Source organism: Thermobia domestica, chromosome 17, assembly GCF_964235325.1.
Source record: "Thermobia domestica chromosome 17, izTheDome1.hap1.1, whole genome shotgun sequence".
Lineage (NCBI taxonomy): Eukaryota > Metazoa > Arthropoda > Insecta > Zygentoma > Lepismatidae > Thermobia > Thermobia domestica.
The window spans coordinates 36,025,885-36,042,351 of record NC_137470.1 but is presented as its reverse complement, the minus strand read 5'-3'; the positions used below and the strand labels follow the sequence as shown (position 1 = coordinate 36,042,351).

The 16,467-nt window shown below is 36.9% G+C and overlaps 1 protein-coding gene across 1 annotated transcript in view; it reads left to right on the top strand.

Annotated features, from left to right (window-relative positions):
- Window positions 1-15,464, top strand: part of LOC145673797 (uncharacterized) — a 93,342-nt gene extending 77,878 nt beyond the window's left edge. The window contains exon 2 of the mRNA XM_081743556.1: window positions 14,416-15,464. Within this exon, the coding sequence (XP_081599682.1) occupies window positions 14,433-15,446 (1,014 nt within the window). The 5' untranslated portion in view covers window positions 14,416-14,432 and the 3' untranslated portion in view covers window positions 15,447-15,464. The remainder of the gene's footprint in view (window positions 1-14,415) is intronic.
- The last annotated feature ends 1,003 nt before the right edge of the window (window positions 15,465-16,467 follow it).

Here is a 16,467-nt window from a genome sequence, read left to right as displayed (position 1 = left end):
ACGAAAACAAAGTGGGGGGGCTGTCTAAATTTTAGCCGTCCCACCATGTTCAATTCAACGACAAACTGTCGCACTTGTTTGTACGCCTTTGTACATAAATATGCAGCTGAAATTTTCGTTTGCACATAAATGTCCCCCCCCCCAAAACGATAACAAACTATGGGCTCTCTAATTGATAGGCCTCCCACCATGTCGAATTCAACCACAAACTGTCGCATTTGTTTGTTACGGTTTTGTACAGAAATTTGCAGGCGAAATTTTCGTTTGTACACAATTGCGGGCGCGCTAAAACGATAACAAAGTATAGGCTACCTAATTGGTAGCACCTCCCTACGTCCGATTCAAAAGAAAATTATCTCAATTGTTTGCACATCGTTTGAGCAGTAATGCGCAGGCGAAATTTTTTTTTCTAAGCTATCAGATGCGTGGACAGAACGAAAAAAAAAGGGGAGTTGTCTAAGTGCTAGCCCCACCATGTTCGCTTGAACCACAAATTGTCGCGATCGTTTATACATAGTTTGTGCAGAAATGTGCAGGTAAAATTTTCGTTTGTATTAAATAATATACGGATGTGAGTATTTTTAATATCTGCGATCAACATTAACCGGTTTGAATAACGGTTGATGAGTTTGAAAATGGTTCCTATTGCACTAGTTGAAAAAAAAATCTTTTTCTCTGGCACACGGAAGAAAATGCCTGATTCTAATAGAACTTTTCACGTAGAATTCGAATCTGCAATCAATTTTTCTCCATCACCCTCAGTTTTCCCGTGACAGAGGTGGTTTCGGAAAATTTCCCCTCAAATTTCTTTTCTTTTTCTTTTTTTCTTTTTTTAAAACCATTTTCATACTTGTAGCTTGGGTACCTTAGGTATATAAACGCACAAATTATATTGTATGTTAGCCTGATTTATACTTAGTAAGCCCTCTAAGTTTCATAAGAATAGCATTATTCTATCTAGAGAAATAAACATATTTATATAAAAAATATGCTATGTGTACTGTTCATTTTTCAATATTCATTAGTGCAGATAAAATCACATATAACTTCTACGAAAATTACAATATAAGCATGGTTTATATCTTATTGGATTTAAAATAAAACATATTTTCAATGATGTATACACCGTGTCACCATTTTATATCTACTTAATAAATAATACAAAAGAAGTGAGTGGTATCTTCTTAATAAATGGACACTTACTTACCTCAACTAATGTGTTTTAGTTGTCGACTTTCTTCTGTGTTTGGTTTCTGGAACATCTCTTTTAAGTGTCCAACAGTAATCAGCTAGCATTTTTGAACTACACTGTCACTGGTACCTCTTCTCCATGGAGGAAATGTCCTGATGAAAATGTTCCCCATACTCATCACTAACAGCACCAAGCTTTTCAGGAAAGAAATGCAGGTAGGAGTCTAGAAAGTGAACTTTAAGGGACATGTTGCAACCCATTTCATTGAATGATTGCCGGAAATCACTCACAATTTCACGGTAATTTGGGGCTTTCTTGTTTCCTAAAAAATTCTCTGTTAAACATTTAAATGGACACCAAGCTGCTTTCTCAACCAGAGTTAAGAGATCCTCAAATTTTTGGTCACGAATCAAACATCTTATTTGGGGGTCTACAAAAATCCCTAGCGTCACTAACCGGAGGAATTTTTTCCTTGAGGTAACAAGATCCTGCATTACTTTTGTCCATTGCCCTAACAAAGTTTTTGAAGAGCCCCAACTTTATGTGAAGAGGAGGTAGAATTATCTAATCAGGGCTCACCAGTGAGGAATAAACATCATTCTTCTGTCCAGGAGTTAATACATGCGTTGGCCATTCCTTCTTGATGTAATGTTCCGCTTTGTTCCTGCTGTCCCATTCGCAGAGGAAACAACAATATTTCGTATAACCAAGCTGCAAACCCATTAACAAAGAAATGACTTGTAAATCACAGCAAACGGTCCACTTGTATTTCTCATACTGAATTTTTTCTAACACTATTTCGATGTTTTCATAGATTTCCTTCATATTAGTTGCATAAGCCAAAGGCACTGAAGGAAATTTGTTGCTATTGTGCAAAAGGACAGCCTTAAAACTAGTTTTCAAAGAGTCAATAAACAATCTCCACTCTGTACTTATATGTGCATGTCCAAGCCTATCCATCACAGCACAGACATTATTACAATACACTAAATCATTTTCTTGAGAATAGTAGTTTTGAAACTCTGTATGAAGGTTTCGAAAAATACACACTTTAGTGTCACGATGGAGCAGATTCCAGCCTTAAGTTTAGAATCAAGAAGTTCTGTCTGTGTATTGGAGAGTTTTAAATCCCGTATGAGGTCATTTAGTTCACCCGGAGTTATCAGATGGGAATCCAATGTAGATGTGCTTCCTACATAAGTAGGATCATCATCTTCATTTGGAACTTCAATAGTTGCCTCAAGTACGTAATCCTCATTTTCCGTAAGATGAGGAGGAGGTACCGGTACAGGTAATTCTGCACTGTGTGGAACTGGCCTAATTGCTGATGCAAATTAGGGTACTGTACTGTGTGGTTAGATTTACTGCTTATTTCTTTTATCTGTGTCATACAAAAGTAGCAGTCTGAAGAATGATCTTTTGGTTCCCTCCAGATCATCGGTACTGCGAAGTTCATGTTTCGTCCACCATTTGCCCACCCAGTCAGACGTTTCACGCAAGTACAACAAATGTAGTGAGGAACCCAGTTCTTATCCTGGTCTCCTACACAGCAACCAAAATATAACTGATAACACTTCCTCACAAGTGGAGTAAAACATCGACGTTGTGATTTAAATATCAGCTCGCAACATACATAACAGAAATTGTCCGGTTTATTTACACACTTCCTCGACATCTTGTATCCTGTAAGGTATCACACACATACATACACACACACACACACAGACACACACACACATACACACACACAGGAATCTACACTCTATCAAATTCCCACAAAATCCCTCTAGACATTCCCTCATACAAAAATGGTGACATGGTGTACACATCATTGAAAATGTTTTATTGGAAGTCCAATGAGGTATAAACCGTGGTATATTGTAATTTTCGTGGAAATTATATGTGTTGAAGACCGACCCGACCCCACCCGTGACCCAAATTGACTGACCCGACCCGACAACCCGACAACCCGACCCGAGCTGACCCGATTGGCCCGACCCAAAGTGACCCGAGTGAACCAACCCGAGATGACTTAACCCGACAACCGACCCGAGTGACTTGACCTTACAATCTAACCAGTTTGAGAGAGCTAGAACTTTACAAAACTGCCACCAGAAAAAAAATGCTGACCAATTCTTATGCATAAACCATTGTTTCGGCTTTTTTTACTTGTCGTATAATTATCCTCCTCCTCCTCCTCAGTGTTCTCCCATTAATAAACAGGCCAGTTTCCGTGAACTAGGTAAGAAGCTTCCATTTTTGCGATTTCCCGCTAATATCTGCCTCGCAACCCAACATAAAGTACCACCCTCCTTATTACAATCTATCAATTCCAACCTTCTTACACACTCTCGCTCTCCTGATATCACCCCCTTTACTACATCCCTCAGAATGCAATCCCTTAGCAAGATCAAAACTTGTGATCCGTCCATTTTTCGCTTCCTTATATCGTCTAATATTGTTCTCGTCTCTTGCATTTTTTTAGCATTTCCTAATTCGTTTTCCTCTCTACTCTGCTAACCTTCTTTATTTTACTCCACAACCAAATTTCCAAGGTTAAAATTTAGGCAATCAAGTTCGAAAGTCAAAATAAAATTTGACTGAGTTTTGAAGACAAGTTCTGAAGGCTAAAAGAATAGAAGTTCTGAAGACAACATTATTTTCTAGTAAGGAATGTATATAGAACTTCTTTTAATATTTTTTGCTGTGTAACAAACAACAATTTCATCACGTTAACATTCCGATTTTTCTATTTAAAAACAACGTTGCTGTCTGATAGAATCATAAGGAACTAATTACACTGAAATATCATTCTGTAGGGAATTACCTTTTATTTTTTCTTGATTAATTTATCTAGAAGATATTTGCAACGTTATATAAAATTAGCAATTATTGCGGAGAAAGTCAAATCACTACCCCAGCAATAATAATAATAATAATAATAATAATAATAATAATAATAATAATAATAATAATAATAATAATAATAATAATAATAATAATAATAATAATATTTGAAGGTGACCAAGAAAGTTCTGTCTCTTTGTGGAGGTCTGTGTTCAATTTGCCTTCACACCGTGAGTTGAATGCAAATGGATATAAGGTGAAGGTCAGTTGTTGGACGAGACGAGACGAGACAGAATTTTCATGAAAGGGTACGAGATGAGACAGAGCTCTTTCAATAGAAACATATGCACTTTTCCAGACGAGACTACCTTCACGACACATTTTCGAAACGAGAATGCCCCAAACCAGGTCTCGTGAGCAACACTAGTAAGTATATCCAACATACTACTTGGTTGTGGCTGTTCAGATACACCGTGAACGTGCGTAAGGACTGAATGAACATGGGGCCTTCACAGAGCGTCATAAGGGCTTGTTTGCTGTACGAGTTCAAATTGCTGCTCCGCGGGGCGGAAGATATGACAGAACTTTGGTGAGGGTATCGTGACTACGCGGAGAGTGCAGTGGTATGACGGTTTAAGGACGGTAACGAAACACTCGAAGACGCACCACGTGCCGGAAGACAAACAGATGTTCAAAATAAAGATCTTCAGGCAGCAATTGAGGCGAAGACAGACATGTGAGGAACTGGTACTACATTTCAGTGTAAGTGGAGAAACCATTCGGCACCACCACCATCAACTTGGGAAGCACTGCAAGTTGGGTTTATAGGTCCTACATGATTTGACTTGGAGCCAGAAAGCAACGCGAGCAGACACCTGTGTTTCTTTGGTGTCTCGTCTGAGGAAGGAGCAATTTCTGGACAGGGTGTTGACATGTGATGGGAAGTGGGTCCTGTACGAAGCTCCACGGTGCCGTCATTGTTGGTTAGCATCCCATGAACCGGTTCAAAAACAGCCCAAGCCAGCACTACGCCAGAATAAGGTTCTCCTGTGCATTTTGTGGACTGCTCGAGGCATCGTCCATCGGGAACTGCTACCAGCTGGTCAGATCATCAATGCAACTGTGTACTGTCACTGTGTACTGTCTGGATCCAGCAGTTCTGAATCGCAAAGGGGTCCTCTTGTTACAAGGCAACGCTAAGCCCCACGTGGCTAAAATGACCCAGTACATCATTCTACGCCTTGGATGGAAAACACTATTGGATCCGCCATACTCCACGGACATTGTACCGTCCGATTATCACCTGTTCCATTCCTTGGGCAATCACATTAGAGAACGCCAATTCAAATCGCTAGTAGAGGTTCAATATGCACTTGATACCTTCTTCACTTCACTTCCCACCAAGTTCGACTGCGATGGAATCCATGGCCTTCCAGAACGTTTTCAGAAGGTCGTCGAGGCTGATGGAGACGATTTTTGATATTCCAGGTACGTCTTAGGTTACATACCAATGTTCGAAGGTGTTGGTGAAAAGGCGGCGGAACTTTCTTGGGCACTCTTAAAGTTATAATAATAATAATAATAATAATAATAATAATAATAATAATAATAATAATAATAATAATAATAATAATAATAATAATAATAATAATAATGTGTCCTGCCCAAAGGCAGATGTTTGACCCGAAGGTCCATGGGTATTGATTCCAGCTCGTACCAAGTAAGTTTTCTGGTGAACAAACCCCATGTGCATGGGTTTTCTCGGTGTTCTCCCATTTCCTCCCACTTTCTTCATTCAACCACTTCAATTATTTCTCATCATCACTGTCTCTCTTAGCGTTGGTGCATAACGTGGGACGTTAACTAGATATTTCCTTTCAATTTCACTTAATGTGACATTTAACTTGACATAGAAACGCAGAAAGGAAAAAAGTCAGTAGTAATATTAATTACAATACCAATTAGTTAATATAGGGTAAAATTAAAATTTTATTACTATTTCACCTTCAATTAGTCACATTTATCATTCATACACCAACTTCGAATTGAATTCTACAACAAAGCTCTTTATAGTATTCCGTATAGAAAATAAGTGAAGAATGTGACGACCCGACCCGAGTGACCCGACACGAGCTAACCCGACTGACCCGACCCGACAACCCGACCCATAACCCGACCCGTTTGAGAGCACTATCAGAGGGGTACTATTTACAGTACAATTTATTTTGTATGGTTTAGCATACTTTAAGGCTACCATACTTTTTGAAAACAGAAAAAACGGGACGTCTTACAAATTAGTAGTAAATATTGCATTTTGTAGTAAATATTGCATTTTGTATTGTGCGAATTTTACTACAGTATCGCACTAGTTATACAACTTAAAATAATGTATTAATATAGTCCATACTCAGTGGCGTATTTAGGGGGAGGTCTTCCGGGCTCAAGCCCCCCACCGAAATCTTACTTACTATAGTAAAGTATATGAAATATCTTGCAGAATTTTCATATTTTCAGGCAAAGCACCCCCGGAAGTTAGCAAAGCCCCTCCCGAAACAAAATCGTAAATACGCCACTGTCCATACTTAATCAACAGCGCTAAACATTATTATAGAAGCTAGAAGCTGTTATACAATATAAACGCAATCAGTGAACATACAATATTTAGGCGAAAATTATATTTTCAATATTATTACGCATACCACCTTTATATGCTCTACATGTCTATAAAGAAAAATATCCAGATTTATGAAGTTGTTTCAAAATTTCAATAGGCTGATTTATTTTTGTTAACCTAAAATGCGAACTAAAAGAAAGCAATTTGCATAATTGTTTTTCTGAAGCAGAAAAAAAAATGTGTTTTCGGGGCTGGTCTGCAACGTCACAAGAATTTGTTGCCACCTCGGGGTATACATTCTTACTTTTAGTGATAAGAGTGCTACTTAGGAGGATTTAAACATTGCATGTTATATCCGGGGAAGCAGCGATTGCAATAATAATAAAGATTAGAATGAAATTGTTCCTATAGTATTGTCGGAATTAAAAGCAAAAGGAATAAGTCGATTTTATTATATTTTCAGAAATTTTGATATGTAATTAATAATAATAATAAAGAAAAAAACAGGACAAGAAGGAAAATTTCTGCACACCGGGACAAATTTTAAGAAACCGGGGCGTATGGTAGCCTTACATACTTATTTGCATGCGGAGTGTCAGTACGGAGCCACTACGTAGCAGAGTTGAAACAAAACCTCGTAAATAGGTTGCCAACTCAGGAAAACAAAATTACCGGCACACCCTCAAAATTCTCTGTACAAATGAGAAACTGAAGACTGTATTGATCGTTATTGTATTTACCAGCAATTGCCACTTGTTTAAAATTATCGAAACAGATGAATAATACTGGATATTAATCTTTATGTAACAATAGTTGATTCATAAAATGAAATTTACTCTTCACTTCAAACAAAGGAAATTGCTTTAAAAAGTCATTTTCTACTCTCAATAAATGAATAAAATTCTTTTACAATAAAATATAAGTGTTATCAAATTTCTTATATTAAATAAATAAAAAAAAACTGCCATACATTAAAAAAATATCGATAATGTATAATACAACGAAAATTTGTGTTTGTAAAGGCACTGTTGAAAAATTTCGATGTTCCATGTTATATTCTGGATTGCAGATTCCAAAATACCGGTCAGAAGGGGTCTAATAAGAAGTTTGTACCGGTCACGGCCTTAATCAAAATCACAGCAAATACCGGCCAGTTAGCAACTCTACTCGTAAATCAGAATGCTGAATGCACCAAAGTACTTCACCATGCATTCTATAGTTTCTGCAAAATGAATTTAATGAAGATGACCAAATAAAACAAAATACTGTGTTATAATTTTCCCTTTAACAGTCTACTTTGTGAATTTGTTATATCTTCCACTTATCAATTTCCTGTACGAGATGAGAATAACGGTTTCTGCGCAAGATAGAAAGAAAAAAATAAATTTTTCTCATAAGGATTCAGTTCACGTAAGAAATAATGAATAAGTTTAATAATAAGAGCCGAGGAGTGATAAACTAACTCAGCAATAATGATTGTAAGTATAAATATAAATATAAAAAAAAAACATTTAATTCCATCATCGTTAGGATGGATGCCATTAATTGTGTACAAACAAAAATTACGCATGCATATTTCTGTACAAACGATGTACAAACGATTACGAAAATTTGTGATTCAATTGGACATGTTGGTGGGAAGCTACCACTTAGAGAGCCCCCAGTTTGTTTTCGTTCTGGCGGCGCCCCTAATTGTGTACAAACGAAAATTTTGCCTGAACATTTCTGTAAAAACGACGTACAAACGATTGCGACAATTTGTGATTGAATTGGACATGGTCGGGGGCTACCACTTAGACAGCCCCACTTTGTTTTCGTTCTGGCGGCGCCCCTAATTGTGAACAAACAAACATTTCGCCTGCCCGTTTCTGTACAAACGAAGTACAAACGATTGCGATAATTTGTGATTGAAGTGGACATGGTGGGGGGGCTACCACTTAGACAGCCCACTTTCTTCTGTTCTGGCGGCACCCCTAATTGTGTACAAACGAAACTTTTGCCTGCACATTTCTGTACACACGAAGTAGAAACGATTGCGATAATTTGTGATTGAATAGAACATGTTGGTGGGGGGCTACCAGTTAGAGAGTCCCCCACTTTGTTTTCGTTCTAGCGGCGCCCCTAATTGTGTACGAACATACATTTTGCCTGCACGTTTCTGTACAAATGAAGTACAAACGATTGTGACAATTTGTGATTCAATTGGACATGATGAGGTGGGCTACCACTTAGACAGCCCCTCACTTTGTTTTCGCCCTGGCGGCGCCCCTAAGTTTGTTCAAACAAACATTTCGCCTGCACATTTCTGTACAAACGATGCACAAACGAATGCGACAACTTGTGATTGAATTGGACATGGTGGGGGGCTACCACTTAGACAGCCCCCATTTTTTTCTGTTCTGGCGGCGCCCTTAATTATGTACAAACGAAAATTTCGGGTGCACATTTCTGTACAAACGAAGTACAAACGATTGCGACAATTTGTGATTGAATAGGAGATGATCGGGGACTACCACTTAGACAGCTCCCAATTTTTTCTGTTCTGGCGGCGCCCCTAATTATGTACAAACAAAAATTTCGCTTCACGTTTCTGTACAAACGAAGTACAAACGATTGCTATAATTTGTGATTGAATAGAACATGTTGGTGGGGGGCTACCATTGAGACAGCCCCACTTTGTTTTCGTTCTGGCGCCGCCCCTAATAGTGTACAAACGAAAATTTGGCCTGCACATTTCTGTACAAACAATGTACAAACGATTGCGATACTTTGTGATTCAATTGGACATCGTGGGGGGAGCTACCACTCAGACAGTTCCCCATTTTGTTTTCGTTCTGGCGGCGCCCCTAAGTTTGTTCAAACAAACATTTCGCCTGCACATTTCTGTACAAACGATGCACAAACGAATGCGACAACTTGTGATTGAATTGGACATGGTGGGTTCTACCACTTAGACAGCCCCCATTTTTTTCTGTTCTGGCGGCGCCCTTAATTATGTACAAACGAAAATTTCAGGTGCACATTTCTGTACAAACGAAGTACAAACGATTGCGACAATTTGTGATTCAATAGGACATGGTCGAGGGCTACCACTTAGACAGCCCCCAATTTTTTTCGTTCTGGCGGCGCCCCGAATTGCGTGCGAACATACATTTCGCCTTCACATTTCTGTACAAACGAAGTACAAACAATTGCGACAATCTGTGATTCAATTGGACATGGTGGGGGGCTACCACTTAGACAACCCCCATTTTTTTCTGTTCTGGCGGCGCCCCTAATTGTGTACAAACGAAAATTTCGCCTGCACATTTCTGCACAAACGAAGTACAAACGATTGCGATAATTAGTGATTGAATAGAACATGTTGGTGGGGGGGGGGCTACCAGTTAAACAGCCCCAATTTGTTTTCGTTCTGGCGGCGCACCTAATAGTGTACGAAGGAAAGTTTGGCCTGTACATTTCTGTACAAACAATGTACAAACCATTGCGGCAATTTGTGATTCAATTGGACATGGTAGGGGCTACCATTTAGGGGAACTCCCTCGAGAGGAATCACTCTACTTATTTATTGCAAAAAGCAGAATTTAAAAATTCGCATTCGTCCAAAGTTATCGTGTGAAGTAACAGCCGTTTGTATGTACGTACTAATATTGATAAGTTCCACTACGCGATCCCAATTAATAGTTCATATACCCGCGCCACACACACACACTAGCATTTGTACACACGAAAATATACCTGGTAGTATCCACACGCTTACGCCGGAACTAGAAACAAACAAACACACACACACACACACACACACACACAGGGAGAGAGAAAGAGAGAGAGAGACTATCTTGTTGTACCTTTATACTGAATGCACCATTACTCACAAAATCAGTTAAAAAAGAAAAAAAGTTGTAAATGAAACTTTCAAAGATTGGTACCACTGCTGCGTGTCACACATGAGATTGTTCCATAATGATTGATTCGTAATATGATGTATATGGGTTTCTTAATGGTAGTTTAACAAAATGCCTTCAAATTGACCACTAAATAAAAAGTGAAATTTATTTCTCAAATTTTGTAAAATCGAAGTCGGTGGGCATTATGGGAACAGTCTACAATAACAATATATGCAAATAAATATTAATATACTTCACGTTTTCCAGTGGGTGCAAGAAAGCTTCGAATAGTATTTGTTGCCACAAGCATTAGCTGATGTAAATATATATATATATATATATATACAGGGGCGTATCCAGGACGGACTTCTGGGGGGGGGCGGTGGGTTGTAATACTGCTACTTAGAGCTACTTTTAAGAGCGTCAAAAAATAAACTATATATTTTATTTATATATAAAATAAAAAAGTTTCCTTTTCTGGGGGGGGCGATCGCCCCGATCGCTCGCCCCTGGATCCACCTCCCGTATATATATATATATATATATTCGGCTCACAAACACACATTCCTTTAATTTTGGTGGGCGCCACGTCGTAGATATCAAACTCCCGTAAAAATGAAGTAAGTTAATATTGGTGGGTTCAAACATTTAATACTTGCGTACTGACAGCATCTTATAGTGTGGAGAAATACAGTAACTTCATTTCGACCCCTTCCCTGGAAAACTTCTAGCGACGCCGATGATTAATTTCTGTGTATATTTTACTTTTTTTTTCTAAATATAATTTCATTAAGCTAACTAGTGATGCATACTCAATTGGTAACGGCAAGGGTAGGGCAGTTGATAGGTCTAGTATCCGGGCATTCGTCTGGTGGGACTGAGGGGGGACATTGGCATATTTTCTGTTCAGCTCATCTTTTCTGTTTTCATTCTACTTCATTTAATTTCCGTCCCATCCGCAAAGGGTCCACCCCATCAATATCTGATTGACATGCCATACTTCTCCTGAACTTTAGGGCTCATTATTTCCAATCCCGAACGCCTACGAAATGAATGCTACCACACGTTCTTTTCTATGCCCATTACCTACTCCTAAACCAAGTTTGGTGCAATTATCTCTGAGTGACATCATAACATTTCCTCGTTTTCGAAGATTTAAATAAAAGAAATCTACGCTAACTTTCTTTAAAAAAAAAAAGAAAGAAAGAAAATACAATTTCGTCGAATATGGTCAATTTTTTTCTGGGAATTTCCAATAGTTTCAATTGCTTGCAGTTGAAAAAGGCCAAAAATGATAGAACAATTCTTCTTAATTTTATACGACATATTTTGCTGAATATGCATTTTAAAATATAATACCTTTATGCACCATTGTGTATGTGTTTCATCGAAAATTACCTCTACGGTTTGAAGTTCAAATTAGTGAGGGGGAAGACCGCTTGCTTTATAGCAATGCACAACATTGCTGCGAATTTTCCATTGTGCTATTATTCAAACTTTATCTACACAGCTATATATTTGTAAACTACGCAGCTAATTACGTAACTAAGATATTTCTTCTTCTTGTTTAGTAACTCGATGTTACTCCTGATTTTTAACTATGTTCTCTAAGCCAAGGAACCTCCACAGCTTACCAGAAACACCAACACAATTCTTTATTGTCCTATATTAACAGTAACTTTTTTTGACTCAACTTCTTTATTTTAATCAGGTTATCATTCTTCTTTGTAATCTTCTGATTATTCGTCTTCGCTGTGTGTACAGTTTATCTCGTTTCCCTGTGTTATTCTTGTAGTGTCTTTATTCCTTGTCGTCCTCCTACACTAACTACACCTCTTTACAGTTATTCTCTCCTTCGACCAAATGCTTAATTGTCATGTGCCAAAGTAATCATCTCTGTTTTTTTCCTTTCTTGGCCTTGTGAATTACAACCAAATTTCTGCTATAGATATCAATAACTTTATTTTTTTTTCATTTCCTTGGTCGACTGGATTGTGTATCATGTTCTGGGAAATACTATATTCCTGGTTGTACAACAGATTTATTCTCATAAAACTTTTCTTCTTTTCGGAATAGGGAGTCACTCTTCAAAATGTGTAAACTCATTTAACAATCACCTTGCATAGTCAATGTTCGTAAACTGTAAACATAAAATACGAGTAATTAAAGTAATACAAGTAATTTGCCAAACTAGAAAACAACCCTATACGTTGGGAGAAAAAAACACTATAAATTGTTTATATAAGTATTACTTAACGTCTTGTGAACATATGCAAGGCACGGTTCAACAAATTCAAGAAAATAACAACAAAAAAGTGCATCTAATGGGAAGTGTTTTTTAATATTAGGTGAATGACCCTTTCTTCGTACTGGGATAAAAGATTTATAAGAAATTCTTGAATCTTCTTCCTCTTAGAATATTTATTTCAATGAAATTTTAATAAAAAAAAAAAAATACAGCAGATACTCTACTTTTGACATAAATATTGAAACACCGTATCCCCACAGAAAGAAACTGGTTGAAGTGGATACTAACTATTTTTAAGAAGTAATTCCAAACGAGTTAGACGTTTTCCTGACCCTGAAAACTAGGAATTCGATACAAATATCAGTCATTTTTGACATTTTATTTTTCAGTCCCAACTTCACTCTTTGCAAATGGGAATTTACTTGGACTTGAACGGCATTGGGAGCATCACTGTTCACTTCAGCTAACCCCAAAACTATAGATTCAACACTAATATCGACTGTTTTCGATCATTCTTATATGTACCCCCTTCCTTCTCAGTTGGTGTGCAAAGAGATCTTACTCTCTCCGAGGGCTGAACTTCAACTTAAAGGGCATTGAGACTGTCACCATCAGCTCATGGACCCCCAAAGCTATTGATTTGAGATTAATATTGGTCATTTTATATTATTTTTATAGGTGTCTCCCTATGTGTTCTAGGGAATCTTGCCCAACAATCCTCTTTTCAAGACTACAAATGATGCGTGTATTAATGTTAGTTAAATTGGTACAGGTGTTCAGTTATTGTCATAAATACTCTCTCTCTCTCTCTCTCTCTCTCTCACACACACACACACGCATTTTTAAACGTATACCGTCTTATGTAGAGTCGTTTTGACGTATGATTAGCGTCATACGAAAGGCCTGACTACTGCAGAAAACATATGTTAGTCGAACTCTTTAGTATAACACTAATCACGCTTCAGAACGACTCTGCATAAGACCCATAAAGATTTAGAACATTCTAAAGATATGATGATCTTACGAAACTTGATTCAGACGCTCATAATAATATAAAGGAATAAATAAACAGAAATTTAAGTCGAAACGCATTTAACGAAAATTTATTAATGTGCTCCAAAAACATCATGGAAAATCCTGCAACTACAGAATTAGCCAAATCTTACGAAATATATCGATTTTCTCTAGTTTATTCTATTTTCTTTTACATTTCCGGCCTAATATAAGGTTGTACAAGTATCTACACGAATTTTAACATGTTTATAGCGTCCTCTATGAGTCCCTTGACCCTAAAAGTCATTTGATATATTAATCGTTGCCTTATGAATAAACACTTGCGGTTAGTGCCTTCTAGTGAATTGTACTTCATTTTACCTGGAATATTACCCGAGCTTTCGAATACATGTTTTGCAGCATTTCCCCTTATCTTTTCACAACAAGTTATCCTATAGAATGTGCGCTCTGATTTAAGAATCTCTCTGCATTTCATATTGCATAAATGTATGAATTCATTGTACTCTGAAAAGATGTGTTATATGTGTGCTGTTTTTGAGTAGAAGTTCAAAATGTATTTATGAATTAATCAAGTTCATAATCTTAAACTCATACACTACCTTTTTTATTTTAGATTAGTCACGACTGAATATGAGGGCTCAGAAGAAAATCTGCAACCTTGGCATATTCAACCCAAAGACAACTATTCGTGATGCTGTTATGGAGTTTTACTGGATGGTCACCACAGTAATGCACTTTGCTCTGGTTCCTATTATCTTCATCGCTTATAAGGGAATGACGGAAGTCTTTGATCTTGATGGAAATTACTTTCAGGCGAACGACTCCGATACTCGTTTCATTTTGTTCAGGTCCAATGTTATGTCATTCAATACCAAAACAGGAGAAATCAGTATTCGTGATGACATTGGAGAGATGCTGCTTGCTGATATATGTTGGTATTCTTTGATGTGGGCTTGGATTTTGATTCAAACATTTAATCTGCGTCTGCCAAATTTCATATGGGTCATGTTTGACAATGGCAGGTTGGATAAATTTATTCACCAGATCGATGAGGCTGTTTCTCTGAAAAGTCCGGTTACCGATGTTGCAAATATGGTTGCTGGAAATTTACACAAATTCAGATTCTATTCGTTAATGCTTTTCGTTTGTCATATCTACAATCTAGTTGCTGCTGTGATGTACTGTTTCGCATCGTGTGCTATTCTAATACATGAAGACCGCACATTCGGTATTGTAAAAATATTTAATACTGATAGTATCGAGTATAAGGCCATCTGCTCTTTCCTTTGGTGTTGTTCTGTTCTCCTAATCACAATTAGTTACATTTACGTAACACTTAATGTGTTATTGTACCATTTCACTTCGGCCCGGTCTCTATATATTGGTTGGCTCTTCTATAGCGAGGATCGCAAAGCTACGGATACCCTTGCTAAAACACTGTCGTATGAAGATATGGCTTTCTTGCTCCTGCTGCGTAGAAACATAAATCCCAAGTGTTGTGAGGAATTAATTTTCAAACTGTCATCTATGCTAAATGACCCCCAGAAAGATCGTTCGGCTTACGAAAAAAGTATGGCGATACGCAAACCAATGATTTCTAAGCCCATTGGGTTTTGCGTACAGTGTACTCTCGAGCGATACTAAAACATATTTCGTAAACAAACCAGCTACTTTTTCACATAAAAGAATTAAAGATGACAATGAGATTTAATTTACTTAAACATGCACGGAATTGATTTTAAATGGTAACAACTTGAAATCCCTCGACATCAATGAACATCGAGAGTAATTAATGTAGCTTGGTTCACTTATATATATATATATATATATATATATATATATATATATATATATATATATATATATATATATATATATAGTTGGTGTTTACAGAAATGCGAACTTTGGCTATCCCACGGCTAACGATTATCTGATAGAAATAACCAAAGTCAAGGCTAAATAATTGTTTGGTAATTCCTAAATGTTAATCATTGCCTTTAAAAATCAACTTAAAATTTCAATTTTGTAAATTATTAATTATCACTTTTTGTTTGTGTAATTGAAACAACTTCTTTTCAAAAAAATGCTATTCCAGTAGTGTTTGTTTCTGACACAACATTTCTAATTGTAAATTTGTTTCTGGAAAGAATAATTATGATTCAATTGATGATTAACGATGTGTCTTGTTCTTTACTTAATTCACTCTTGCACGACTGTTTTTACTTGTGCCTTATGAAATGGCAATTTGTTAAATGTTAAATATAGTTCAGTTGATTTGATACAACATATAAAGCACATCAACTTAAGACGCTTCAATTGGTGAACATTTTTAAAAATATCCTACTCAATTAAACAGCTTAGTATTGGATCTTGCAAGACTATTTTTTTTACTTGTTCCTCATAAAATGTCAATTTGTTTGAAGATTTAATTGAAGTTCGAGTGATTTGATAAGACAACTATTTTAAGCGGGAGAAGTACAACTATTTTAAGCTTTTCGATTTCTAATATTTTTTTTTAAATCCGTTCTTTGCTGAATTAAATATTCGAGTATTAGCTCTTGCATGACTATTTTCACATGTTCTTTATAAAATGTAATTCGCAAAAATGGAAATCTAATTAAAGTTCAGTTGGTTTGATGTAACGTACGAAAAAAGCACAAAAAAT